We start from the raw sequence: 26744 nt of genomic DNA on the forward strand, positions 1-26744 counted from the left end.
TGTGTGCAACATTCCAACTCATTTACGCAAGAGACTATGAGAGGAGGCTATTTTATTTTTAACCATAGACACACTGCCAATCAAACTCTTGTTTCTGGAGCGGATCCTGTTGATAAGTCTGCCACTTTAGGGAAACTTGCACCAATTTTCTCAACCATTGCTTGGACACAGGTAACTGGGCTGGTCTGCACTGCAGAACACGGACAATCTTAGCAGCTCAGAAAAGATTCAGAAGCAGCAATCTGGTGGAGAGATGACTGTGAGTCTCAATCTGGTAACTTGAATACAATAATGGGTACAACAGCTCTTGCACTTGGAGTGGCAGCATCTAATGCTAGAGACCAGTGGGTCTGAGCACAATTAAAACTCCACTAGAGATGGAACAAGTCAACCTGATCTGTCAAATTGCACAAGTGATTCAGGTACAGGAGAGATCGGCAGCTGGTGGCTCAGTCACTCAGTTCAGCCCTCAGAGGCTCCCCTTTTTTTTCTTGCTCCACATCTGGAACTGAAAAAGCAAGGGGAGAGCAATTTGCCAAGCATCTGTCAGGCCCCAAATCATGGCTAGCAGCACATCTGACTCATTGGGTTGCCAGTTGCACAGATTTTGCCTAGCCTTTGGGCAAGCTTACATGGGAATGGGTTCAAGGGGGGTATTTTCTCATACCTCCACTGAAAAGGTAGCTGGTGTCTCTACAGCAAATCATACGTCACAGGAAAATGTAAGGGCTGGCAAAAAGATGGATAAGCCCAAGGATTGTGACTGTTGATAAGACAAGTGCACAGGTCAGTCAGCAAGTGTGCCGAAGGATGGGGTTAATGCCCTGAAACACGGTGCCATAAAATGGGTCATTTCTGCCCATGCTCCATTTCCCTGTCTTATTGGCTCACAAGAAACAGAAGAGGAAGGAGGGGAAAAAACCCATAAGGCTTTTCACCAACTTACTCCAAGGTTTTGAGACTTGGGGAATTTGAGACTTAGCCTCTAGGAGATTTGGTTCGCTGTGCTGCTGGTTTGCTAATGTTCAGGTGATAGAGATCTAACTTCTTTCCTCCCTTCTTCTCATGCAGATCCTTGTTTGGCACACAAGGACAGAGAAACCCGTGCTGGTGAACGAGGGGAAAAAAGGCTTCACAGATCCAAACGTGGAAATTTGACATTGTGTTGCAAAGAGAGAGAAAACAAATAGCAGGTATCATTTTTTAGAATTCCTACATTCACATCACTATGGTCACAAACCATTAGCTGTGAGCCTGTTTCACCATCTCCTTTGCAATGTTTAGCACAACTTTTTAAAAAAATGTGTATGTTTTTTACCCTGCAAGCTGCTTTGAGACACATGGGGGAAAGCAGGGTAAACATTTTTAAAAACATAAATATATATATGGTGTCATTCGGCCACAGTGATGTGTTTTCCCATTTGCTGGTTGGTGAGGGCAGGGAAGGAAATGCATAGCATTGTGACATTATGGTGGTACGAATTGTTATAGAAGAGAGAGTTAGAATATGGCAAAAAGCTCCCATTTTCATTTAGAAACATCAAGGTTCAGTTGAGGTGTTATTCTAGCCAAAGACTTGATAAAATAGTACTTAAATATAAGGTTTGGTCAGAAGCAAAAGAACAGCATCTTGCCCTCGAGAGGCAAATCTGTGACATTCAAGCTGATGTTTTAATCCGCAGCCTCTTCCCTCTCGCGAAGTCCTTGAGCCAGCCAGCCAGCCTCCAAGAACAGCCTGGATACGTCGAATAGACTGGCTATTCAGCTCAGTTACTCTCAAACTGACCGAAACTGCTCAGACTTACCTGAACTTCCTCGTAGACTCTTGAATGAAGAAGGAAAACAACACAACAGACCCTCTGGAGACAAACCAGTTTTGTTTTTGTTTTAAAGAAAAAGCACAGAAGTCATGGAGTTGGCATCACTTTTGGTCCAAAGCGCAGAGCCTCACAGGTTGTGTGGATGGAAGGCAAGGACGATGAAGGCAAAAGAATGCCTGCCCGGGAAGCTCCCTCCAGGAGTCAATGATCAGACCAATGGGCGGACTTCCAAAGGATATTGATAAGGACAATGATTGCCATTTTCACCCTTGATGGATTCCTCTCTCCCGTCCCCATCCTAGCAGGCATGAACTACATACTTGGGCACAACCAGGGAAAAGAGATCTCTACTTTGAGAGGAACACTGCCTTTGGCAGTGGCACCTTTGCTCTTAAATTATATTTATGATGCTGTAAGAGATGGCAGCGTTTGGCCATGATGTGGGGGAAAGGGAAGTAGAAAAAAAGAATGCTAATTTTAAACTAGCAAATAACCATCTGGACCGCTTTCCTGCAATTCGTACCTCTCTCCCCTGCTCCAAGAGGATTGAAAAGGTTGTGTCCTCCCCCACCCCCAGGTCCTGGCTAATTCTACACAACCTAGATCAGTGCTTCCCAATTAGCTAATTACCGAGGACCCCTTATTTTTCAAAAGCCAAGCCATGGACCCCCTACTTTTGAAAATTTTGATAACTCTGTGGTAGTTACTTCTCCAAAGCAATTTCGTGAACAAAAAGTGCAGAGGTATACTAAGAAACAGGCTAGAGCTAAGCGATATCCGTTTGTCAACACTGTGATATATCAGCAGCTAAACATTGCAATATTCTGATATATCATGATATCTGAAATTGGGGATCAGGCATGGGGATGAGGGAAGGAGCAGTCACGGAGATCGAATGGGGGGGGAGGAGAGGAAGCGGAGTCACCTCCACCACATGGCTTGGGGAGAGGGAATGAGGATGGGGGTGTATCCTCAGTGGGGCAGCCAGCGGTGGCACCAGCAAAGATGCACATCCACTGTGGCTGCTGCTGTTTTCCTGCTGACTGAGAAAAGCTGCTCCACCTAAGCTCAGATCAGCAGTGTTATCAGCTGAGATCATCGTGCGATATCGGCAGTGCCTTGAAGCTGGTTGCCCTGCTCTCCCTAACATGAGGAGCAATATATTCCTGCGTATTTCCGGGCACAAATTGTTATTGTGGTGTTATTTCAAAATGGATTTTGGCCAATATATTGAAAAATCCCACATAAATTTAGTTGGGGGGGGCAAGGGATGAGGCCGCAGCCACGGACCCCCTAGGCGCTTTCCACGGACCCCTGATCCCCTAATTGGAAACCACTGACCTAGATCAAGGCATCTCTGACTGACTTCTTTTGTGGATCATTTGCCTGACCCTTCTAAGCTGGGCCTATCTCACTGCACACATCACTCAAGGCATCAGGTTTTCCCCATATTCGTGTCAACCTCAAGTGGGTTAGGATAAGGCTTGTGAGCTGACCACCACACCACTTCCCCAGCAACAAACCGTACAGCAGAAGATCGTTCCCAGCAATGGGCTGAAAATACTGTTTTGACCCCGCTTGTAACTTTCTAGGGTGTAGAGAGAAAAATGGAGCAGGTTTTTTCATATCACAAGTTTCTTGCCAAGGGTCTTCAGAACATATGGCACTGATTTTGGGTGCATCCTCCAGTCTGTTTTCCAACTTTGTGATGTTGAAGCTACTCCATTAGGAGAAATGAGTCACTGCCCTACCAACATGTCTGCCCACAGGCAGCCCGGGGGGGGGGGGAGGGCTCTGTCTGACAATGACTCTGGCTCCACTTATTGCTGGCCTCCCTGCTTTTCTCCCTGTCTCAATGGGCATCAGTCAACGCTGCCCAAAGCCATGTGTGATGCTTTGAAAACCACTGAACTGGCTGACCTTGTGAACAGGGGTGGCAGATTGGGGAGGCTATTTCAGCTCGCCCCTCATTTGATTAGACAAAAGGAAACCTGTATTTATGTTCTGGGCATTGCACAATGATCACATAACCCTTTGGACCAACTTGCCACTGAATTTCTGGCCTATATATGTTGGTCATCAAGTCAAAAAGCAAATGAGGGCCAAGAAGACACAGGCCAATAGCAAATATTTAGTTTGTTAATCCTGACAACTTCAATGCAAATATGCATGTTTTGTGGTGGAGGGCTGGTGCAAACATCCTTCAAGGCAAGCCGACTCAGGTCTGTACCACTTCAGATTTAGAGGTGTGGGACCCTAAACATCCCCCTATACAAAACAAAAGAAAAACCTCCCTGCATTTGGCAAGCTGGCACATTGGGGAGTCGGCTACACTGAATTTTTATCTCATGTGTTTAATGTCCTGCATGCAGGGACAGTATTATGTAGAGGACTGCTCAACCATACCAACATACCTCTATTCTGAAGTGCTACAGTACAGAGTTCCATAGATCAAAACATTTTTTAAATGCTCTGGAAATAGGCAAGAACAAACACATCAGACTGTGGTGCCCAGTGGCACTAATGTGGACCACCCCGTTTCAAAACATACTTGTTACCATTGTTCAAAAACGGGCATTTTTGCAACAGAGTCTTGCTTTTGCTTAACCAGGAGGCTATATTTCTGTGTAGCCCTTATATGAAGGAATGTTGGCCAAATCTCAGTGGAGATAGGTGTTCCTTTACCTATCTCATGCAATGACAGTTAGAAGTATGGCGCTTTATTTTTAAGACAGATCAGCTGGTTGGTCCACCGAAAAACAATTACCTTTCTTAATTTGTTTCTAACTTCCATGCCACAAAGGCCAGCAGAATCCTCAAACAATGAATGTGAGAAATGAGTGGCAGGTATTTTTGTTCCTTTGGTCTCTTTATTCTGCCTGTTGGAGCCAGTGTCACGAGGTCAGAGTGAATCAAGAATCATGGAAATGTACTGACAAGTCAGCGGTGTCCTGATCTGCTCTGGGGTGGTGGGCTGATTTGGGGAGCAAATAAAATGCAAGTTTTTGGTTATGTGCAACTATTGCTTTTCGAGAGAAACAAGTCATAAAAAGTGGGGGGAACACAACACGTTTATCCTCTGATTATGCCTCTCTTTGAATCTGCTCAGATGAAGCCAGTTCAACACCACTGCTCCTGCATTGCCCAAAGATCAGCAGCGAGTGCTGGACTCCAAACACAGCAGAGCCCATGGCCCTGGACTATAGACCATGCCAATTTGAAAATGAGGTAGGGCTCAGCCACCAAACGCACACCATACCCCTGCACAAAGAAAACTGGCCTCTTCCTGAACATCTGATTTTCCACATGGAGTGTATTTGGGGAATATCTGTATGGCTGTTCTGTGGGAACGACAACCAACCAGATTTCTGCACCTGCTTTCTAAAGCAGCACAGTCCAGGAACAACTTGACCAAATGGTCTACAGGCAGTTCGTATTGGTGCTAAGAGTTCCACTTCCTGAATTACAGAGGCAGATTCCCATGACTCAGTGCAGCCCTACTTATGGATGGTCAAATAGCCATCCATACTATGGGGTGGGGAAGAGTTGGGTGATAAGAGTAGAAGGGCTGTATGGAAAGTTATCTGTGGCTGAAATGCATTGCCCTGTGGATAGAGACTGTGTTAATCCCCTGAAAATGTAAAAGACCAAAGAAAGATCCACCCATTCTGCCTGCCCCCTTCAAATTTTCTTCATAAATACATTCATGTACAAGGTGCCCTCACTGTCTCTTCACTTTCCTTTAAAAAAAAATTGATATTTTGTGATGGTATTTGATCTATTTCAAAAGCACAATGGTATCTGCTAGCTACAGGAAAATAACCCTGTACAGGAAAATGCACTTTTTAAAACCCTTAACCCTAATTAGCTCAGATGCATAGACAGTGTGGAATCAAACCGCTCTTTGGACTAATGACAGATCTCTATACAGTTCCTGATATTTAAAATAATAATAAATGAAAAGGCAAGTTTAGGGGTTTTTTTTCCATTTATGGCACTATTTATCAAAACAATCAACTGGGGGGAAAACAACAAACAAGCCTTTAAACCAAGAAGGCTCTTTTGTTTCCAACTATGAAAAACTCTGCCTTTTTAATTTTTTTATTTTACTAAAATCCAAAACTCAACAGTTGCGAAATCTGAACGTCCAGCAGAACTGCTCATGTAGGCTTCCCCTCTGCGACGAGGAGCCCCTAGCCTTCATAAAATTAAAACACAGCCCAGATCTAGCTTACAAAAGGAGGGTGGGGAGGAATCAAGAGGCATTTTGCTTAATTTTTTTTTTTAAATACCCACCAGATTTTAGATTTTACAACGCAGGAGTTGTTTCCAATGGCTGTCCTCTCCTATTTGCATGTGTCTGTTTTATTTACGTCAAAACAATAACCCTGCCAGGCTGCAGCAAATCATGGAGAAAATAAATAAAGGAATCAACAGGACGCATCCCAAGGAACCCCCATCCTTTTCGCTTGTTTCTTGCGAAGTTGCTCTTTGTTGACCGTGGGGACTCGGGCCTTGGACACGGATGCAAACAGGGGCACGTTGGCTCTGAGAGCTGGGATGGTGGCTGGTGCTTTGAGTGAGCAGCAAGAGGTCCAGATGGAGGGTGCTGGGTTTGGTTTTGTTCTTCTTTTTTCTTTTCTTTATTTTTTACAGCTGCACTGTCTGTTCAAATTTTAATCCAACTGTATTTAATTTCTTAAATAAAATTAAATATGGTTTTTAACAGCCAGAAGCCCCTTGAAATCTCTCACGCCTGCGGTCGCTGGGGAGGCAATGCTTAGGAAGGGAAGCGGAGTCAGGGGGCTGTGGTTAAATGGCTTCCTAAAATGGCCTGACCCAACCAGCAGCTGGGAGACCAGGTGCCAAATCCCATTTTTTCTTAAGCAGCATCTGGGAGGTTGGATGCCAAAATCCCTCCTTTTTTTTGAATTTGGAGCAGGGGAGAGGCAGCTTGGAAAATGCAGTCTGTTGCAAGCTACCAGCAAGAGATGTCATCCGAGCAGAAGGGAATACTCCCCAAACGGTCACTAATACGGGTTCCTGGTTGCGGCTGATGCAGTGTTTGATTATGAACCATGAAAGATGAAATTGAGAAGCTTTTGGGCGGTTTTTGAAAAGGGTGGGGAGAGAAGCAGGCCTCTAAAAAAAGAGAGTGGATGAAGCATTACACCTTTTCAGAGTCTTCCCTTTTTAAAGGCCAGTGTTCCAGCTACAAAATGCAAAAATGCCAGGTGTCCCGGCTGCAAATGCAGTCCACCTCTCCCTTGCATTGCCTTCTCAAGCTAAACATCTGGAAACAAAGGGGGGGCACTGTGCTGCAAAGATGAAGCATCCGCTCTTTCTAGTTGACTCTCCAGATGTCCAGTGCTGCTGGAGCCCCACACTGGTGCCAACAGGAGCCAGAGAGGTATTCTAGTTGCAAAGAAACACAGGCTCTCACTCCCGTGATGCAGGAGACAACCCTGAGGACTATGCAGAAAGCAGCCCTGTTTACAGCTTCTGCACTGCAACAGGGATGGGGAAGCTGCGGCCTCCTGCACGTTGCTGAGCTCCCAACCGGCCCCTGTGGCAAGGGATGATGGGAACTGTAGTCCAGCCATGTCTGGTGGACCACAGATTCTCCCCAACCATCCAAGGTAGTATAATTCCAGGCTGCACCACTCCATCCTGTGTCTAGGGTGGTGGTGGTGGTTGATATTTCAGAAGGCTTCCCTGTGTGGCAAATGTCTGCGATATGGTAAAGAGAGAATGGTTAAGCTAGCTACTCCCAGCTGCCCAAGTTTACCACATGCAGGGAGATTGTTCAAAAAATATGGCACGCACACACAGACTCCTGAATTCTGAAGTGGTACAGTCTCCACCACCACCGTTTGGCGAAGTGTGTAGATGGGCTCTTAAAGTTTCCCACAGCCGCCTAAAGAGAGAGCAACACTTGATATAAATCCCACCCGCAGAATGCTAAAACTACAGGATCGCTGTATGTGCGGACTTTGATTTTACTGAGTGCATCTCTTTGCTACAACGTCCCCCTCCTCTTTTCCTCAGTCTCCTTTTGGGGCTCTGCAAGATCTGCCAATTGCGTTACATTCACCATTGTGAGGGGGGTGCCCCATGGCAATGACTCGGTGCTGTGTTTCTAAGGGACGCCAGCAACTGGGGACGTGAGGAAAAGCCCCCCACATCCATGCTTGTCAGTGGCTGCAGGAATTTGTCGCAGGGCTGTGGAGGTTCTCAGTGCAATGGCAGGGATCCACCTAGGCAGGGGCCCCTGGAGTTACAGCAATAGTGTTAGGTGCTCCATGTCCCCAGCGGCAAGAGTTCTTGGCACCCTCTTGTTCGAACTGCAACTGAAAGCATGCAAGTTAATGGCATGCTGCAAATGTGGAACCTTCACCCACTTCAATATGGCTTTCACGGGACTCCCCACCCATGGCTGGCATTTAAAGGACCAAACTGAAAGCAACTAGTCGGGTGCCTTTCGGGTTAACAACAAAAGATACCTTGGCTGGAACTCTTAGACTAATGCAAAAATTGTGAACAGTGCCATCCTACCCAGCCAAACGACCACACTGGGAGACTAAAAATGGAATAGTAATAAAAAGATTCCCTTTTCTTCACAGTAAGGAGGTCTTCAATTGTCTGAAAATCCCAGCAGACGAGCGGAGAGGTCGGCTACTTGCAGGTGTCAAAGAGAACAAAAAGATGTCCAACTCAAGCCGAATTGTTTGTGGATCAGCTTCTGAATCCAGTGGATCCCTGACAGGCCTTGCACACTGATCCCGCAGAGAGATTCTCCGCATTTTTGTTCCAGCCAGGGCAAGAGAACCAGCAGCAGAGCTGAACTCCTCTAGGGAAGGACTCCTAGATGCGTTGGATTTCCTCCCTACTTCCAGTGTTTGAAGTCAGCCTCTGAAATTCATCCACAGTGTGAGCATTCAGCAACCAGACTCCACCCAAGCCCTGGAAATTCATCGATGGAGACGGGGGCCACACCTTTCACAAGGGTTTGGAGGAAGAAGTGGAGCCTTCCCTGCATCCAAGCCCTCCCTGCCTCCCTCCCACAAATCCATTTCACACGCATGCCCTCAAATGAACCAGCTGGGGTGGGGGGTGAAGCAGTCAGGGATAAGCCCCCCACCCCCTGTCCTGGTTCAGCCCACATACTGGCTCCGTCCAAGGAAAGGCAAGTCTGTGGACTGGATGATTCGCCCTGCAGTACGCTCTTCAAAAATAAGGATCTGGGAAGGAAATAGAAAGAAAAGGAACAGTTTGACACAAGTAACAGAATACGCTTGACTCTGCATTCATACAAAGTAGTAGTTGTTGTCGCTGGCATCTGAAAAATGAAAGGCGTATCTGCTGGGATTAGTAAGAGCTAGAATACCTCCATGTGGTTCATGTACTTCAAAAACTTTCACAAGCACATTCCCCACATTTTCCTCAGGGACAGTGAAGTCATGGTGAAGGGTGGACAGGCCAGCGTTCTCCTCCTCCCTTCATTCCTTGCAAACTCTATGCATGCCCGGGAAGCAATAAACCTGGAGGGAATTGGCTTCTCTACGGCATTGATCACACATAAGGAAAAAGTACTTCTAGGCTCTGAAACCTGGGTTCAAAACTTCACTCCACCATTAAACTCACCGAGGGACTTAGTCATAGTCTTGCAGCTTAACTTCCCTCAAAGGGTTGATGTGAGGACAAATAAGGGAGGAGGGAGAACCATGTGTACCACCTCGAGCTCCTTGGAGGGAGTGTGGGATATAAATGCAGTAAAAGAAACCAGCTTTCTTTTGTGTTGCTCGCACACATCCTTTTGTTATAGGGCACATTTCTCAGATTTACACCCAGAAGCATAAAACATAAACAACCACATGAACTAAGAGAGTTCATAATTCTTCCCTAATTAAGAGTCCACTCCTAGCCTTCCATGCTCCTCTGCTGCTTCAGCAACGAAGGATCAACCTTTTGCGCAAATGCTAATCACATGCCATAGATATATTTTTTAAAATGTGAGCTTAACTCGGAGCTGTTTTTTATCATGCACACTTCCCCTTTAAAACTGTTTTTATTTTATCTGCACTTTGATCACTATGACTATATCCACGAGTTTTAAAGTCCTGCTTTCGTTGCTGTTTTTAATGAATATATTCTATACTAGAGATACTTTTGGATTAAGCGGTATACAAAATATTGCTAAACAAATACATGATACCTGACCATCAGCCATTTTGGTAGGGCTGATATGAGCTGCAGTCCAACAACATCTGGAGGGCGGGGCATTGACCTACCCCTGGAATCTGCCAAGGTAGGTTGTTACAGCTTTTGTGGGTGCCAATCGGGCAACTCACCTCATTGTGCCCTTGCTGGAGCCATGTGGCTGGGAGGTAGAGTGTTCCTTGAGGGCCAATTTTCCAGTAGCGACCGAGGTTCTGCCCATTGACAAAGACGACACCTTTGCTCCAACCCTAGGAAACAGAGATGGGTCAGGTGTGCAGTAACAGAATATGTGGACATTCTAGAATGCAGCTAACATTTCTACAGATGGCCTAGGCAAATATGGGGAAATGGCAGAAAACTTTCACCACCTCCTTCTCCAGACTTGATGCTGCCATAAAAGAGCCAATGTGGTGTAGTGGTTAGGGCATCAGACTAGGACCCAGGAGACTGGGGTTCAAATCCTCACTAAGCCACGAAGCTCCCTTGGTGGCCAGTCATTGCCTCTCAGCCTAACCTACCTCACTGATGCCACACTTTCCTATTCCCACTGCAAGAATAAATAAAAATGCATTTAGATGTTTCAGAAAGTGTCCTAGGAAAGTGGAATCTTTTAGAGGATTTATCGTCAAATCAAACCTAGATCAATTTTAGAATGTGTATACTAGATTCTCCCTGCACCTCACTCCCACGTCCCTCAAAAAAAGGTGGTGACTAGGTCTCACAAGATGATTTCATGTGGAATGCACAACAAATTCAGTTGTCTGTTCCTTTGAATGAAGCTCACGGTGTACAATCCAACCAGCTGCAGCTAATAATGTTCTAATCAGTGCACAGCAATGGTTTGGACGTGCATCACAAAGAATGCATAGATTTCCAACAATGCGATGACAGTGTCAAAGGCGAAAACACGCAGGCATAAAGGAACAGATTCTGCACACCTCTAGCTGTAGCGGATACACAATTCTTGCTGCCAAGGACCCTGTTGTCTAAAAAGAAGCCCAACGGCTCATCAACAAAGGCCCTTCTCTCCAGCATCTCTTCTTAAGGCCTCTGATCCAGCAACTCACCTCTAGCTTCAAGAAAGTGTCCTGAGGCATATGTTGCACCTGAAGGGTTCCCCGGAAGAACGCTGGGCCCATTGCGCTGTCAGGGACGGCGCTCCAAGGAGTGGTCCCACGTAGGCTGTGGGGAGAAAGCAGATGATGAGAAGAAAAGAAGAAGCTGCATCCCAGGCTGGATAATTTGGGGACCAATTTTGATGCAGGGAGAGCCTTACTGGTTGGCAATTTTGCCTTGGGAACGCTTTGAGGCTGCATCCTGGTTCAAGTCCACTTTGGGAAACTGAGATCCAGCCACGCATCAAAGGTCACAAACATCCTCTTCTCCACCCTGCCCCAGTCACCCCCCAGCACACTAAAAGGAAGTTACGGAATATCAACTTTTCCACAGTTGTGTGAACTGGTTCTCATTTGGCTCACAGAAGCAAAAAAACCCAGAATTTGGCTCAAGCCCCCAAGAGCTTATGCTAAGTATCTGGGGGAGCAAGAATTGGGGGATGACGTTTTCTCAAAGGTTAAAATTGCTCTTCCTTGCACTGTACGGGGAAATTTCAGGAGGGCAGAATGGGAAAGGGACCTCAACCACAAATGCTATAAAATGCTCATATTCAAGGTGGACAGTGTCAAACATGAACCCTCAAGGATTATAGCAACATAAAGATACCATCTTATTATACCAAGTCAAAGTATGTTTCCATATAACCCATATAGCGCAGCAGCACCCCAGGGTTTAGGTACATGACTTTCCCATCACCTGTTATTTAACCCTTTTAAAACCAATACAGTGGTGCCCCGCAAGACGAATGCCTCGCAAGACGGAAAACTCGCTAGACGAAAGAGTTTTCCGTTTTGGAGGTGCTTTGCTAGACGAAGCTCCTATGGGCTTGCTTCGCAAGACGACAATGTCTTGCAAGTTCCTGCTTTTTTCCCCTCCCCCCTTTTTCGAAGCCGCTAAGCCGCTTATCAGCTGATCCGATCAGCCGATAAGCCGCTAAAAGCTGCTAAAAGCTGCTAAAAGCCGCTAATAGCGCTAATCCGCTAATCTGTCAATGGGCTTGCTTCGCAAGACGAAAAAACCGCTAGACGAAGAGAATCACAGAACAGATTCTTTTCGTCTTGCGAGGCACCACTGTACCTCAAGGTATCGCCTCTCCCCATATCAAGCAACCTGGACCCTGCAATCGTCACCTGGGGCCCTTCTTTGTGTGCCCCATCTGTAGAAGTCTGTAGGGTAGGAACATGAGGCCAGGCCTTTTCAGTGGTGGCTCCTCGCTTGTGGAATGCTCTCCTCAGGGAGGCTTGGCCTGGCGCCATCATTACATATCTTTAGGTGCCAGGCAGAAACATTCCTTTTAATCAGGCCGTTGGCTTTTAACTATCTGTGGCCGTTTTGTGTGGGTGGGATGCTTTAATACAGGGTTTTCTTGATGCTGGTTATAACATTTGTTTGTTTGTGTTTGTTTGTTTTTGCTTAAGATATTGTAAATCACTTTGAGCTGCTGTGGCAAAAACCAGCAACTATTAAATTAGTAAATAACACCAACGCTATCATAGCCAGAAAAAGTCTCCAAGGATGGAGATCGTGTGTGTGTGTGTGTGCAGGATGAAAAGGCTCCTGTTCGAAAGCTGGCTGGAAGACATCCTGCCACAGGTTCTATTTGCTCCTTCTGCTGCAGTGAGGGCTAATTGCTGAGTAAGAGTTGCAGGAGGGGGAGTGTTCGGAGAAGGCTTCAACAACTGGCATTTCCATGATGTGGCAACTCCCCACCACCTGCCTCCAAGGAAGGCAGCAGCTTTCAACCCTCATCTAGCTGTGTTAGGGTTTCTAGGCACTGTTGCATCGACAGAGCAGGACAGCTATGAAAAATGATCACCTGCATCCCTCCTTGCACAAGGAATATTCAGCTGATTCGTATACCCTGAGACAAACAAACCCTCACCGGTTTTGTTTTGTTTTTTTCTCTTTACCTTTCCCATTTCTGATTCCCTCCGGCTCACACCTCCAGGTTGCCACCTTGCTATCAAGAGCAGCCTCAGTGTGACCGCTCAAGAGATGAGATGAGCAGTCTTTCAAGATAGGCAACTCCACCTCCCTCTTCTCACCAACCAGAAACCCCAACCTCAAGGACGGCAGGCGAGATGACTGCACGTCTACGGAGAGACGGGGAATGCCAGTTCGCATTCCATCTAATCCCTTCCAGCTCCCCAGGGCTGTGTATATTTTCTATTAAAAGGCCCCTTTTACATGCCCGGAGGCGACAGCGCTGTAACAAACTCCAGGACCCTAATCCGATAAAGGGGCTTCCTTCAGATGCGCCAAGTCGGTGGCAGCGGCAAACTGGGAGATGCTCTGCGAGAGGTGAGATCGCTGGCTCAGCGGAATTGCGCCTCTGCCCTATACGTCCGCAAGGCAAACAGGTTTTAAATGGCTAATGGATCATCTAGCATAGTTCTGGAGAGAAGAAAATCGACTGGGGCCTGAGTTCTGTTCAAGATGATCCACACGTGCTGCGTGGGTGGGTGGGACTTCTCTGAGTAAGAGCTTTATTCAGGCATGCATTCCTCCCTTCCCAAAATGCCAGAATCTGGGAAAAGTCTCACCACTTGAACTTGCTTGCTGTATACGTTGCCCTAGGTGCCATGGATTGTGCACAAGGCAGGACTCCCCAGAAAAAGAAGGATCAAAGGAGACTAGAAAGGGAATGCAAGAAGAACACAAGAAGAGCCTGCTGGATCAGGCCAATGGCCCATCTAGTCCAGCACCCTGTTCTCACAGCGGCCACCCAAATGGCTGTGGAAAACCCTCAAACCAGTTCCGAGTACAAGGGCCCTCTCCCCTCCTGTGGCTTCCAGCAACTGAATTTCAGAAACAATACACGGTCACAAAGCCTCTCTAAAGGATGCTATCAGTCTGCGTGGGATGATAAGCCCCTTTTGATTTGGGGGGAATTACTGGCCTGGAACAGTCACAGGAACAGCGGTGGCATTATCTGAGCTAAGCTCAGGACAACCACGGTTCAGTGCTGCGCGCTCTGGCACCCCTCAAAGAGATTTCCACCTTCTTCTTATCCTTTCCGAAGAGGCAACACCCGTTCAGCGATGGCGCCGCTTGCTGATCTGGTTTTCCTTGCTGCGCAGCACCTCTACGCCTCACGCCCCCCACCCACTTTTTGCTGGGAACTTGCAACGGCAAAGGACTTTAGCAGGGAGAGGAGGCTGATGGAGCTTGCCCTGGAAAAGCAAGTGCCTTCACAGCAGAAAAAAAAGAAGAGAGAGCTGCAGCTAAACCACCTGCAACCTGGCAAGGGAAACAATCTCTTTCTGGAGAGCTTTGTGACTCAGAAAGGAAGACCCTCCCCGCCAAAACAATCCTCGGATTTTAGCCAAGAAACAAGCTGCATTTACAAAACAAAAGCAAAATGTGCTTTGACCTGGGATCACACTTTAAAAAAAAGGAATAGCTGGTTTAGAGGCATAATTTTTTTGGGGGGGGGCACTGATGGGAGTTGTAGTCCAAACTATCTGGAAGGCATAAAGCTTGAGAAGGGAAGCCTAGTGACAGAAAAGGATTTGCTGTTGCCCAGCTTTGCTGGCTGCTGCCTGTGCCATCAGTAGCAAGGCTTGTTCCTGGTTCTAGAGCCTGGCATGGTCCCGTGTACAGAATTCAGCATCCCAGAAATCTTAGCTTTCTCTTTCCTTCTTTTAAATGGAAAGAATGGACTTCTTCAGGCAAGGCGCCATTAGGTTGTGGAACTCCCCTCCACAGAATCCCTGCATTGCTGGCTACCACAAAACACAACAATGGTGAGGACTGGGCAAGCACGCTCCACCCCCACCTATGGGAGAGTGCACTCTGCCCATGCCTGATGCATATGCGCACATGCACATGTGCACATAAGCAGCGCTATGCCCCTGGTTTTACCCATCCAAACAGTTTTGATGGGACCACTGAGCAAAGCTGAGCTGCTGGGCTTGAGCAGAAATCGGAAGAGGCCTGAAACGTAGGCATCGATAAGGAAGGGCTGCTGCAGTGCTCTGTGTGTTTTTGCAAGGTACCTGGTCGTGATTTGCCAGCTCACTCCAGGACCAGATGCTGGCTTGCCTGGCAGGTGGAGTTGCTAACGAGGTCTTGTCCCTCTGCCAAATGCATTTGCTGTAAATAAGGGAAAGGGGGAAGCAAGTAGTGACAACGGGGTATGCGGGTGTTGAGTATCTGCACAAACCTTTCTATGAAGCTGGGTTTCATGTCCAGGCTGTAAATCTTGAAGTTCCTCAAGGCGGTTTTGTTGAGATAGATATCACCAATTAAGCCTGCAAGAGAGACAAGAGTAAATGCCGAACTGAGCAGTGAGCCTGATGAATCAACTCTGGAAGCAGAGGGAACGAGCAAGCTGTGCTCAGCAGCAGCTGTCCTCTGCAGGAAGATCAGGGCCCGTAAGGCCCCTACTGGTATCGAAGAGAGAGGGGAAGTTCTACTGTGTCGGCAGAAATCATTCCACTTGTTGCAATGGCTTCCCCAGATTCCAGTCGCTGAATCATTGCTACCGTCCAAAGAGCTCCTTTAGCCCAAAGGGCTGAACACACCTAAGTGGGGATTATTGATCCAGCCCCCTGACACTTTAACTGGCAGATTGCTGCATCGCGTCTCAAAACACAAACTCTGTTTTCATTTCCAAAGCTGTTTGCCATGCAGCACTGGGAGAGCGAGAGGCAGCTGCTCAAGAAACACAAATCCAAATTTCCATTTGCGGCAAGGAGTTGGTTCTACAGCTACTTGAACCTTGATTTCTGGATATTGCATGCTTGCCGGGAGTCTTCAGACTATAGGTTACATATGTTAGGAAGGCATCCCAGGGAGGAGAGAAGGTGTGGAGTAACTGAGGTGAACACAAAGGACATTAGGAAGCTGCCTCATACCATCTAGCTTTGCCTTTGCCTATCTAGCTTAGTTTTCTTGACAATGATGGGCAGCAAATCTCCAGGGTGTCAGACACAAGTCTCTCTCCCCCTACCTGGAGATGCTGGGGGATGAATCTGGGACCTTCTGCATGCAAACCAGAGCTACAAGCCTTCCCACAAAGGACAGGGGTGAGGGGCTGGGGTGCAAATATAATGGGAAAGTAGGCTTTATGTTGTTCAAGAGAATAAATAAAAAGATTTCTCATAAAAGGCTGTGGCAATGAGGCAAAAAATCCTCTAATCCCCTGCTTTTCAAGCTGCAGAAGAGTTGGCTGATGATGTACAACACAGTGTGAATGGATCTTCCATAGATCAGCTCCCTGCTCCACAGCAAACCCCACACGATCACAACAGAAGCAGGCAAAGAGAGAGGACAGCCAGCCAGGGGGTGTTTGTGCCCAAAGCAGACTCGGGCAAAGGATATTCCAGAAATGCACTCGAGAAGACTCACAAGCAACTTGGCACATTAGATCACACCAAACTGGGCACCGCAACACAAGCTGTACCAAACTCCCCGAGCGAGAGGCTCCATGCGGCTGGCCATTCTCCTATCTCCCATGCATCAGTTTCCATAGCTGGCTGCAACTGACCAAGCATTAAGGTGATAAAAGCAAGTGTGTTATGCCTGCCAAATCAAAGCTTCGGAAGCACTAACATGGCTCTGAAATAAATAGCAGGCGAAACGCCACACAATTGTTCAGGTAAGAAATACACCTTCAATAGGCCATTTATGCACAAAGAACTCCCCACCCAGGAAAGATCTGCCTGGCACCTTCTTTGTTAACCGTTAGATTCCAAACAAAGTCGGCTCTGTTTAATGGGCCTTTAGTAATTGGTTTTGGTGTTAATTCTATTGCTAGTTTTGTGGCGGCTGTGGGTTGTGTTTGGTCAACTTGATGCTTCCTTGGAGATTATTTGTTTTAAATGCTATTTTTTTCTGTATTGCACAGACATCCACAGGAGTTGGAAGACTCCTCAAAGGTAATCTACTACTAGAGAACCTGTTCATCAAACTTCCCTGCTTAAAAACCTATCAATGGCAAAAAAACCTCCATAACCCTTGCTACCAACTGTGGCAGTGAGTCTCATAACTCCTATGTCTTAGTTCTTTGTCGGTAAACCAGTGTGGCCTACCCCACAAGCCAGTGATTCCCTTACTCTCAGATAATTACAAACAGGGCTAGTATGTGCTGGCATTCTCAGGGAACAAAGAAAAAACACACAGTGTCATATTTGGCACAGAATCCAGCTTGCTAAGGATTTTAGTTTCTTTTTAAAAGCAAGTTTCTAGTCCTTTTGACTGCAAAGATACACTCAGAAGTGCATGAGCCCCACCTGTTGAAACCTCAGGAGCCAGACAGATTAAGGTATCAATGGCTTGGGGCAGGATTTTGAAATATTTCCTGCTGTTCCCCGCAACTAGTAGAAGCAGAATAAATTATGCAAAGTAAGAGCAACTATGCAAGATTTGCATAAATTATTCGTTTCCTCTAAAGAGGTTACAGAATTCAGTTTCTGTTGGCACAAAAATTTGGAGTTGCCGGAGGGGGGGTATATATATATTTAAAAGCAGAGAATTAAATAGAGTCCTGCTTATTGTATCTTCAGAATGAAGAAAAAAAAAGAATGGTGAAGCAACCCACTAAAAACATGATTCTTTAGCATTAATGTAACAAGGGGGGAAGTATCCCAGCCCACCTTTCCGCTGGTTGTTCAGATTGCGCCCATAGTTGACTCGCCCACGATTCTCAACAAGGAGCCGGAGTTGCCTGTATCCCTGCAAGGAACAATTAAGGACAGTTCCTAATCTAAGAACAAGGAGATACAGAGAAATGCAGAAATATGGGCAGGAAGAGAATTTGCTCTGCCTCTTAGGGTGAAGACAGATTTAATATTGGATTGCTCTCAGCATTTCCAGAGCAGCCTTACTGCTCTAATAACGTTGCATCTGTCTTTGCCCTGAGTAGGTAATGCTCCATCTGTCTTTACCCTAGCACACCTATTCCCCTCTAGGGCTGAGTTCTAAAAGGTTGCAAGTTAAAGCGGAAGCTGCTTTGGCGCAGCACTTATTGGCTTGTCACCAAGAAATCTCCAGCAATCTCCTACTTGTGAAGCAGTTTTGTACTTAAAAAAACCCAAAAGAAAACACTTATCAGGTGGTTGGGGCTTTTTAAAAATCAAATGAAGGGATCAACACACTGGTCATTTCATCTCTTGCAAAAGTGGGCTGTGGATCACACTGGGAGCTTCCTTTTTCTATTACATCTATCTTCAAACTTGGGAAATAAAATCAGCAGCAGACAATGTATGCTTAAACACTCGGGCAGCAAGCTTCAGTGGGTTTAATCAGTAGATTTATCATTAAAACCTCTAGTTAATTCATCTCTGGGGGCAATTTTAATTGGCTACAGGGAAAGTTCAGCCAGTGGAGTTGCAGGTTCAGCCTGCAAACCTAAATACTGTTGTTGGAGAGTGCACTTTAGTGCATCTACTCTTGGGGCTCATCCAGATTTCCTTTTCCATTGTGCTATCTTTCCAGGCGCTATAAAACTCCATGTCCGAGCAAGGTGTTTTTTTTGTCCTGGCACTTTTCCCAGGAAAACTCACGTTTTACCACTGATTTGGAGGAAATGGCAATCCATGTAAAACCTGATTGCGGTTTGCTCCAATTCAGGGGGAAAACATGGGTTTTTTAAATGGCGGGACAAAATAATAATAATCAAACGGCTCAGACATGGAGCTTTAAAGGTTGGACTTGTGCCTAGCAGCACAAAAGGAGGTCTGGATGAGCCCCGAGAGCAGACCCGCTGAAATTAAGATTCAACTTGCTGGATTCAACTTGCCTGGCATACCTGCAGAAAACGGTGCGAGGGCGCCCACCAGAAAACATCTGGGAAAGAGATACAAATGGCACTTGTTGCCTGCAACTCACTCTTAATCCTTCCGACTGCTTACCTGCCCATCAGGAATTGACATTTGGTGTTTGACGTAATCAAGGTAGCCAATATGCAGAGTATTAAGAAACACCTGTGGGAAAAGAAACAGCCAGAGCCTCATTTGTCAGTTGTGAAAATCCAGAGGATTAGAAGGGGATTTAGGGGCTGGAGGGAGGAGCAGAAATTCCCCCTCGCCCAGTGGCAACAGGGATGGCTGGGGTCTCTTCCAAGCTTTGACTGTAAGCTTATTATGATAATCATTTAAACAGCACTTAAGAATAGGGGAAAACACATTCATTAAAGAATCCAGATTATGCAGGATCAACAGATATGTTTGGGTGGCTGATACTTGACGCTATGCCTCTTCCCATATAAACCTCTCTCTGGGTTACAATCTGCTGCCAGGGTACTTCACCGGGTGCTTTTATCTGAGGTACACTATGCAATAACAAAATAAGTATCCGAAGGACCACCTTCTTCCCCAAAGAGCCTCTCGGGTGTAAATATCAGCAGAAGGGGCCCTCTTGGTAGCTCTTCCATCTTCAAAAGCACAGGGATGAGGACCAATGAAAGTCACCATCTCTGTGCCTGTTCCCCAAATGGGGAGATTCCCTATCTTCTCTGAATCTTTACAATACAGTTCTCAGCCTGTAAAAGGTACCCAAAAATGCATTTTAAAAAATACTTATTTTAGGATAAAATATGTTTAGAAATGCACACACTGAGATAAAACACCTATTTAAATGCTTAAGTGGATACAAGTCTTCCTACTGATTTTTCTTTTTAAATCACAAACCGATGCAAAAATGGGACGTATAACAGACTTAGGAATGGGCATACACGCAAAATGGACGCAGCCTGGAAACATCCCTAGCTTTAAGCACATGTCTAAAAACACTCAGGTTCCACAGAGAATGGGAGGGAGTGATGTGTGGAAAGCTAGTGAGATATCAGGGATTCTTCATTCTGAGAATAGCCTTACAATAGCCTTGTGCTTAAGCCAGGAGTGGCTCACCTGCTAAAGCCCCCAAGGTGTTGTTGGATTCCAACTTCCATCACCCTCAGCCGGCATAGGGAAGGGCTGTAGCTCAGCTCAACATCTGCTCTGTAGGCAGAAGGCGCCAGGTTCAATCCCTGGTATCTCCAGGTAGGGCTGGGAGAGACTTCCTGCTTGAAACCCTCTTCTGTACCCAGCACAGAAACCAAAGCAGGATGTCAAGAGGACAGCCCTCCCTTCTACGTCCAGAATAAAAATGAAACTGGATGCTGCAGGAGGGACAGAGTTCTCCACCCTTCCTATTCCAACCCATATATTTTTCTGCACACTAGTTAACTTTCATGCTCTTATTTACAAGGTTGCATTATGGTCACTCAGTTAATTAAAGTAACATTAACGTCTTCCCCACCCATCCCAGACCCTCAGCAGAGGCTGTTGACTTAACCCGACTACAATCTCCACCTGTGCTCTGTCCCGGACATGGTCATGTGATTGGAGCTCTCCTCCGCCAGGTATGACAGTCTCGTACAGGATATATCCAAAAGCTTGACCGTTCCCATTGTTCACCGGGAGGTTCTCCATGTTAATGGGATGCTCGGATTTCAAGGGCTGCAAAGCGGAAATCGCAAACTTTCAACAAAATCCTAAGCGTGTCTTAACTCAGGAATATGTTCCATGCAGTTTGATGGTTCTCTCTCTCTCTCTCTCTCTCTCTTTCTCTCTCTCTCTGTCTGCACAGTAAAACAGCTTTATGAACACACACACCCCAACCCTGGGGTGAGCAGACAGAATCTTAACTTGAGTCCAGATGATTTCATCTGGGTTTCTTGGTTCGTGTATTTGTCAGGTTAAACTCCCTTATATTGTGGCAAAGGGAATGCAGAGGTGCCAATTTCTCTGTCTCCAGAAGAGAGTCTTTCCTTACTTGACTGCGACTACAAGTCCCAGATTCCTTAGCAGGAAAATGAATTGCCGGGGGCCTTCTCCCCAGTGTGAATCAGACATACATGAGGTCTGGAGGGTGGCAACACGAGAACGGGCCTTCTCTGCAGCGGCTCCCTGTCTGTGGAATGCTCTCCCCAGGGAAGTTCGCCTGGTGCCTTCATTATACACCTTTAGGCGCAAGGCAAAAACGTTCCTTTTTAACCAGGTCTTTGGTTGATCTGATTGACATCCTACGCCCTTTCAAAATGTGGTTGGGGGGCAGTTATTAGGTTGTTTTTACTTTGATTATACATTTTGTGGTTTTGCATTCTGGTTTTGTTCTGTGAGCCTCCCTGAGACTTCCGGGTATAGGGCGGAATATAAATTCAATAAACAAACAAATAAAAGTTATTTCACACTGATGATGATGAGACCAGAAGTCCTAGCCCAGTACCTGTTGGGGAGCCTTAATCAGGGAAAGGGATGGGCAATGGGCCACAGGATCAGGGAGAGCACAGCCCCACTTACAGCAGGCTGTAAACAGAACTCTGCTTACCCTGACCATGCTCTTGATCATTCTGTTAATGAAACGCTTGAAACATCCCTAGCCATGAGCTTATGCTGCTTTTGTGTGCTTAGTTCCGAGTGTGTGGAAAGGAAGGGCTCAATTGCAACAATGAAAGGGTTTTAGGACGGGCTCACACCTGCATGTTCACGCCTTGCTAATTGTAGTGTCTAGTATATATTGGAGACACGGACACATAATATTTGCATGCAAGCAGTCAACAAATATTGCAGTTGACAAGCTTTAAGCACGGATGTTGGGAACTCATGACAAAGCCTCTTCCTGTTGGGAAGTAGTCTTTGCCACACTGTTTTGAGCTATATGCAGCACATTTTGCGACAAGACTAGCCAGAGGTGGCCATGGACTCATGTGGCGTTCCTTCTTATAGGCTGTAGTCTGGGGTCCCACCCAAAAAAATAAAAATAGAAATGAGTACATACCTCTACCAGAGATGGCAGCACCTCCCACAGGGAGATATACTGCTGCATCAGGATCGCCCCATACGATGCCTTGTTTAAGATTATAGGAGGTAGAGGACGAGGCATATCTTTTTAAAAAAGAAAAAAAGTGACTTCTCAAGTGCCCCAAATTGCTATTGGCTTTGAAATTAGCATATTCGCCGCACCTGAACTAACACCACCTGGGGGGGAAACCCCCAACCCAAACATTTGTAATTTCCCAGTGTGGTTCAACTCCACTTTGTTTTTGGTTTTTAATGTGTCTTCTCACTATTCTTCTTCTTCATTGCCCTTAGTCTCCCTGGCCTCACTTGCCCTCACCGTGATTTAATCTAATAGGCTGTGGTGACCCCACATGGTTTTGTTTATGGGCAACTGGGGTTACCTAATCTCAGACTAAGAACCTGTTGTTTTGGCATCACTGACAAAAGGCCGCATGGGTCACCACAATCAAATGCGTTAATGGTCAGTGAGGGCAAATGAGGCAGAGAAAACTGAGGTTGGAAATGTAGAAAGATGAAAATAACACCAAGAAGCACCAACAACAGCAGGAGCAGGAGCGGCAGCCCCGCCAAGGGAACAAAAGGTGCTAGACAGCCTCTATTCACAAGGAAGGGGGGGATATATGCGAGAAACAGGAGGCAATTTTAATAAAATGAAAACACTTGCAAAAATTAACATCTAGTTAAATATACACTTTTGGCTCAGTACCGTCTCAGAGCCCGTCTTTTGCCCACAACTGTGCCTCGAGTCAGCCTATTCAAAGACAATGCCTGACGCAGGACTGTGACTGGTGGAGAAATGAAGGGCTTATCCGCACTTCCTCTTGTTCTGCTGCTTTCCCCAGGGGAAAACACACTGTTTCAATCGGAGCAAATGGCAATTGGGGTTTTCTCTAGATTGACGTTTGTTCTGATTTAGAGCTAAAGAGTGGACTTCTCCTGGAAAAAGAGCGGGGCAAGGGGAAAACTGCTTGGGCACGTTCTTAGAAAGTGTGGGACGGGTGGAAAACCACTTGGACCCCTGCTTTCTAGGCACCGTACAAGCAGAAGTGTGGCAAGCCTTAAGAGTGGTACATCAACTTGCTGACGGGAGTCCCAAAAATAAACGGGGGTGGGAGAGGATATTTGAACAGTTTCCCTCTTTCCAATTTGCATTGAAGTTCTCTGGCGTGGAACGATCCCCTAGCAGGCAGGCGCTGCTATTAGCGGCCGCACTCTCCCCGCTGCTATGAAGTCGGCTGAAAGGACCATTTCCATAACAAGATGCTCCCCGCTCCCTTTGTCTCTCCTCGTGCTTCGGAAAGTGCTCCTGGCTAATCGACAGGATGTAGCTACATGGAGAGCAGCAGGAGACGGGCGCACACATGTTGGGGAGCCAATTTCCAAGCTCCATCCCTGTGGCACTGGCTGGCACTTAAGAGGAGGCAGAGACGGCGCACCTCCTCTCGCCCACAGTCACATGGCATTCCCAAAATTACCTGCAAGGCCCATGAAAAGCTCACGCAGTTTGAAAAACTTGGAGGTGTAGTCTCCGGACTCGGTCAGCACGGCATCATAGTCTGGGGGAAAGGCAGGGTCAGTAGTCAAAGTTAGGAAGAACGCCTGGCTCAGGGGAAATGCCAGGCCGCCTTACTTAATCAGGAAAGCTCATTCCTCCTGAGTGAATACTCCTTGCATCTTTAATCCAAGCGAAATAGGACTGGCTGGTGGAAGCTAGAGACTTCTGCTTCTCCTCCTTCCCTAAGCTTTGAGACCAGCTATTAGAGCAGTGGTTCCCAAACTTTTTCCAGCCACCGCCCCCTTGGCTCCATAAACTCATCCCCAGTGCCCTACGCTGCCCTATAAAAAGCATTATTCAGAACAGTGGTTTGCACAATCCACTAAGAAAAATAACACAATATAATTCAAAACAGTAATGATTAATTGCACATTTATTCTGAATCCAACTAAAACTGTTTAGTTCAACTAATTCAACAAAACTGATGAACTTGATCCCGTGACCTCCAGCACCCCCCTTACGCCCCCTTGCCTCTTAGCACTTCCTTGTAGTAAGTGGTGCAGAAATGGCCTTAAGTAAATAAATAGCACAGCCGTTTTTGGCAAGCTTCCCCTCCACCCACCGCATATCAGTAGAATCACTGCACGAGTGCAAAACAACAACAACCCACTTGTGGAGGGATGGAGCTCAGTGGCACAGGAGCTGAGTGGGAGGGAGAACACACTTTGCATGCAAAATGGTTCCAGGCTCACTCCTCTGACATCTCTCTTAAAAGGGACAAGTGACAGGTGATGGGCGGCAGCAGGGGGTGGGGGGACCCTTTGCCAACAACCTTGCAGAACTGCTATCAGCCAGAGCAGGATTTGGGCTGGAGGTTTTCACCAGCCCTTTCAGCTGAAGCCCTTCTGCAAGGAAAGCAAAGACTCTGCCGCTGAGCCCTGGCTTGCAGGACTGGCTAGTCCAGCATCCTGCTCTCACAGTGGCCAACTGTGATTCCCATGGGAAACCCACAAGAACGACCGAGCATAAGAGCACTCTCCTCCTCCTGTGATTTCCAGAAACTAGTCCTCAGAAGCATTACTGCCTTTGACCATGGATGCACAGTATAGCCTTTGTGGATAGTAGCCATTGATAGCCTTCTCCTCTATGAATTTGTCAAGCCTTCTTTTGAAACCGTCCAGGTTGGTGGCCAGCAACTTGCCTACCAGGGGAGTGAGTTCCACAGTTTAATTATGCACTGTCAATGACACCTTACCGTAGCTGGTGATGGTTGCCTTGTACTCGTCAAAATGCAGAGCACCATTCATGAAGCCAAAGTTAGTGCCTCCATGGAACATGTAGAGGTTGATGGATGCCCCCGCTTTGATGGCTTTTTCAATGTTTGCCATCATTTCTGTGCAGGGAAGCAAAGGGTTGAGAGTGCCTCAGAGCTAGCAATTGCCTTGATGTATTGCTGCAGTACAAACAACGAGCGTCCACGGAGACATCGGGATCAGGGAAGTCCCTTCTGCAATGTGGTACTGCTGCCTTGCAAGCTCAGTTCCTGCCTAACAATAACACTCATTTTGCACAGGAGTGCTTCGTCCTTACTTTGCAAAAGCAAACCCTGCAGCAAAAACAAACCGATACCCCTCCCCACTCCACCCAAAACCCCATTCCTCTCAGCAAAAGGACCTACCTTCCCTGCTCAGCCTGAACATCCCCAGAAAAAACAAAATGCTAATCTTATTAAAGCATTTTACACCCACCTTTCAGCACAAGATTCTCAAGGCAGCTGATAACATTGCATTAGGACGTAGAAAAATCTACGAGAATGAAATTAAACGGCAGTACATAACAATTTAAAAGCAGCAGCACAACGACAGGAGTCATTAAAAAGCTATTCAAAACCATTAAGATGGGAGGTAATTTTCACCTGGTGCCTAACACCATCAGATTCAGTGCCTGGCCAAGAGATAAGGCAGGGGTGAGGAACCAGTGACCTTCCAGATGTTGGTGGTGGACTAAAACTCACAGCATCCTTCACTGTTGTGTTATGGGAGTTGGGAGTCCAACAACATCCAGAGAGCACCATGTTGGCCTGTCCCTGAGATAACTAACTATTAAGCAGCACCCCTGCTTGGGGTGCCACCCATTTCATCTCACGAGGTTGAAAGAAGTAAAGAGAGAGGTCAAGTTGTGTCAGGCAATGAGCAATTCAGACCCTAAAAGAATAAATAAGAGGAGGAGGAAGGGAAGAAGGGAAAGTGGAGCAAATGAGGGAGAAGGAGCAACTCACCATCTGCATCAAACACATTATGAGGTCCTCCCCAGCTATCGAACCATCCAGTCCAGTATTCCATCACCATCTTGGGCATGTTGTCCTGTTAAAAAAGGGCAAGAAATTGAATGGGTTAGCTCCTTCCCTCAGGGATGTATTGACAACTTTTGGGTGTCAGGAGGGGACCTTCCCATTTGCCCAGGCATTTTAGAATGGTAGCATTACTGCATTTTTAAGGGTTTTGTTCATCCTAATTTGCCCTTTAGTTTGTTTTGAGTTTCAGTTTGTTTGCATTTTATATGTTGTGGTTGAATTAGGCTTTTGTCACACGTTTGTACACGCTGCCCTGGAACCTTTTGGTAAACAGGCAGTTGACAACAAATCCAAGTAGTATGTACGTATTTGCCTTGCCTGGAAAAACACACCCAACAACTGGATAAGGCACAGCAGCTTATGACACCACCTTATAGCAAGGTCAGACCCCCGGCCCACCTAGTGCAGGATTGTCTGCTCAGGCTAGCGGTGGCTTTACTGGGTCTCAAGCAGAATTGTGTTCCACCAAAGATCCATTAAGCGGAGAGTCTAAGGACTGAACCCGGCCCCTGCTGAACACTTTGGCACTGAGCTCCTGCTCCAATAACCATGGGTGTACAAACATATCTAATTTGGCAAAGTTGTTTTCAAGCATTGCTCATTCTTCAGCAAATAGGGAAGGGCTGTAACTCAGGGCAAAGCACCCGCTTTGAATGCAGGCGGTCCCAGGTTCAGTCTCTAGCAAAGTCTGAGAATGCAGTGTCTGAAATCCTGGATGGCAGGTACCAGTCAATATAGACAACACAGAGCTAGATTGACACTTTGTCTGGGTCAGTATAAGGCAGCTTTCTGTGCTCCAATGTTCCATGTCAACTTTCATCTGAAGAACTTTCTGCAATGGAATCCACCATGTGGCTAATCTCAAGGAGTTGACTGCTTGAAACATACAGCATGAAATAGGGTCTCATTGGGAGGTTAAGCAGGCAGAAGTTGTGTGTGTATGTGGGAGGCTG

General features: G+C 46.5%; 2 protein-coding genes across 7 annotated transcripts in view; one reads left to right on the plus strand and one right to left on the minus strand.

Annotated features, from left to right (window-relative positions):
* The window catches only part of B3GAT1 (beta-1,3-glucuronyltransferase 1), a 68124-nt gene extending 62021 nt beyond the window's left edge, over positions 1 to 6103 (plus strand). For 3 of the 4 annotated variants that reach the window (XM_083481154.1, XM_083481152.1, XM_083481155.1), the window contains 2 exons: positions 1072 to 1193; positions 1683 to 6103. In XM_083481154.1, the coding sequence (XP_083337280.1) occupies positions 1072 to 1158 (87 nt within the window). In that variant the 3' untranslated portion in view covers positions 1159 to 1193; positions 1683 to 6103. The remainder of the gene's footprint in view (positions 1 to 1071; positions 1194 to 1682) is intronic. The other variant, XM_083481153.1, reaches the window with a different exon arrangement.
* Positions 1875 to 26744, minus strand: part of LOC310695970 (beta-galactosidase-1-like protein 2) — a 66862-nt gene continuing 41992 nt past the window's right edge. For all 3 annotated transcript variants that reach the window (XM_083480989.1, XM_083480988.1, XM_083480990.1), the window contains 11 exons: positions 25717 to 25801; positions 24694 to 24831; positions 23419 to 23499; positions 21921 to 22027; positions 20453 to 20599; positions 19013 to 19084; positions 17756 to 17834; positions 15322 to 15409; positions 11108 to 11222; positions 10172 to 10288; positions 1875 to 9061 (listed from right to left, as the gene is read on the minus strand). In XM_083480989.1, the coding sequence (XP_083337115.1) occupies positions 8975 to 9061; positions 10172 to 10288; positions 11108 to 11222; positions 15322 to 15409; positions 17756 to 17834; positions 19013 to 19084; positions 20453 to 20599; positions 21921 to 22027; positions 23419 to 23499; positions 24694 to 24831; positions 25717 to 25801 (1116 nt within the window). In that variant the 3' untranslated portion in view covers positions 1875 to 8974. The remainder of the gene's footprint in view (positions 9062 to 10171; positions 10289 to 11107; positions 11223 to 15321; positions 15410 to 17755; positions 17835 to 19012; positions 19085 to 20452; positions 20600 to 21920; positions 22028 to 23418; positions 23500 to 24693; positions 24832 to 25716; positions 25802 to 26744) is intronic.

The sequence above is a fragment of the Podarcis liolepis genome (assembly GCF_965112155.1).
Source record: "Podarcis liolepis genome assembly, chromosome: 16".
Lineage (NCBI taxonomy): Eukaryota > Metazoa > Chordata > Lepidosauria > Squamata > Lacertidae > Podarcis > Podarcis liolepis.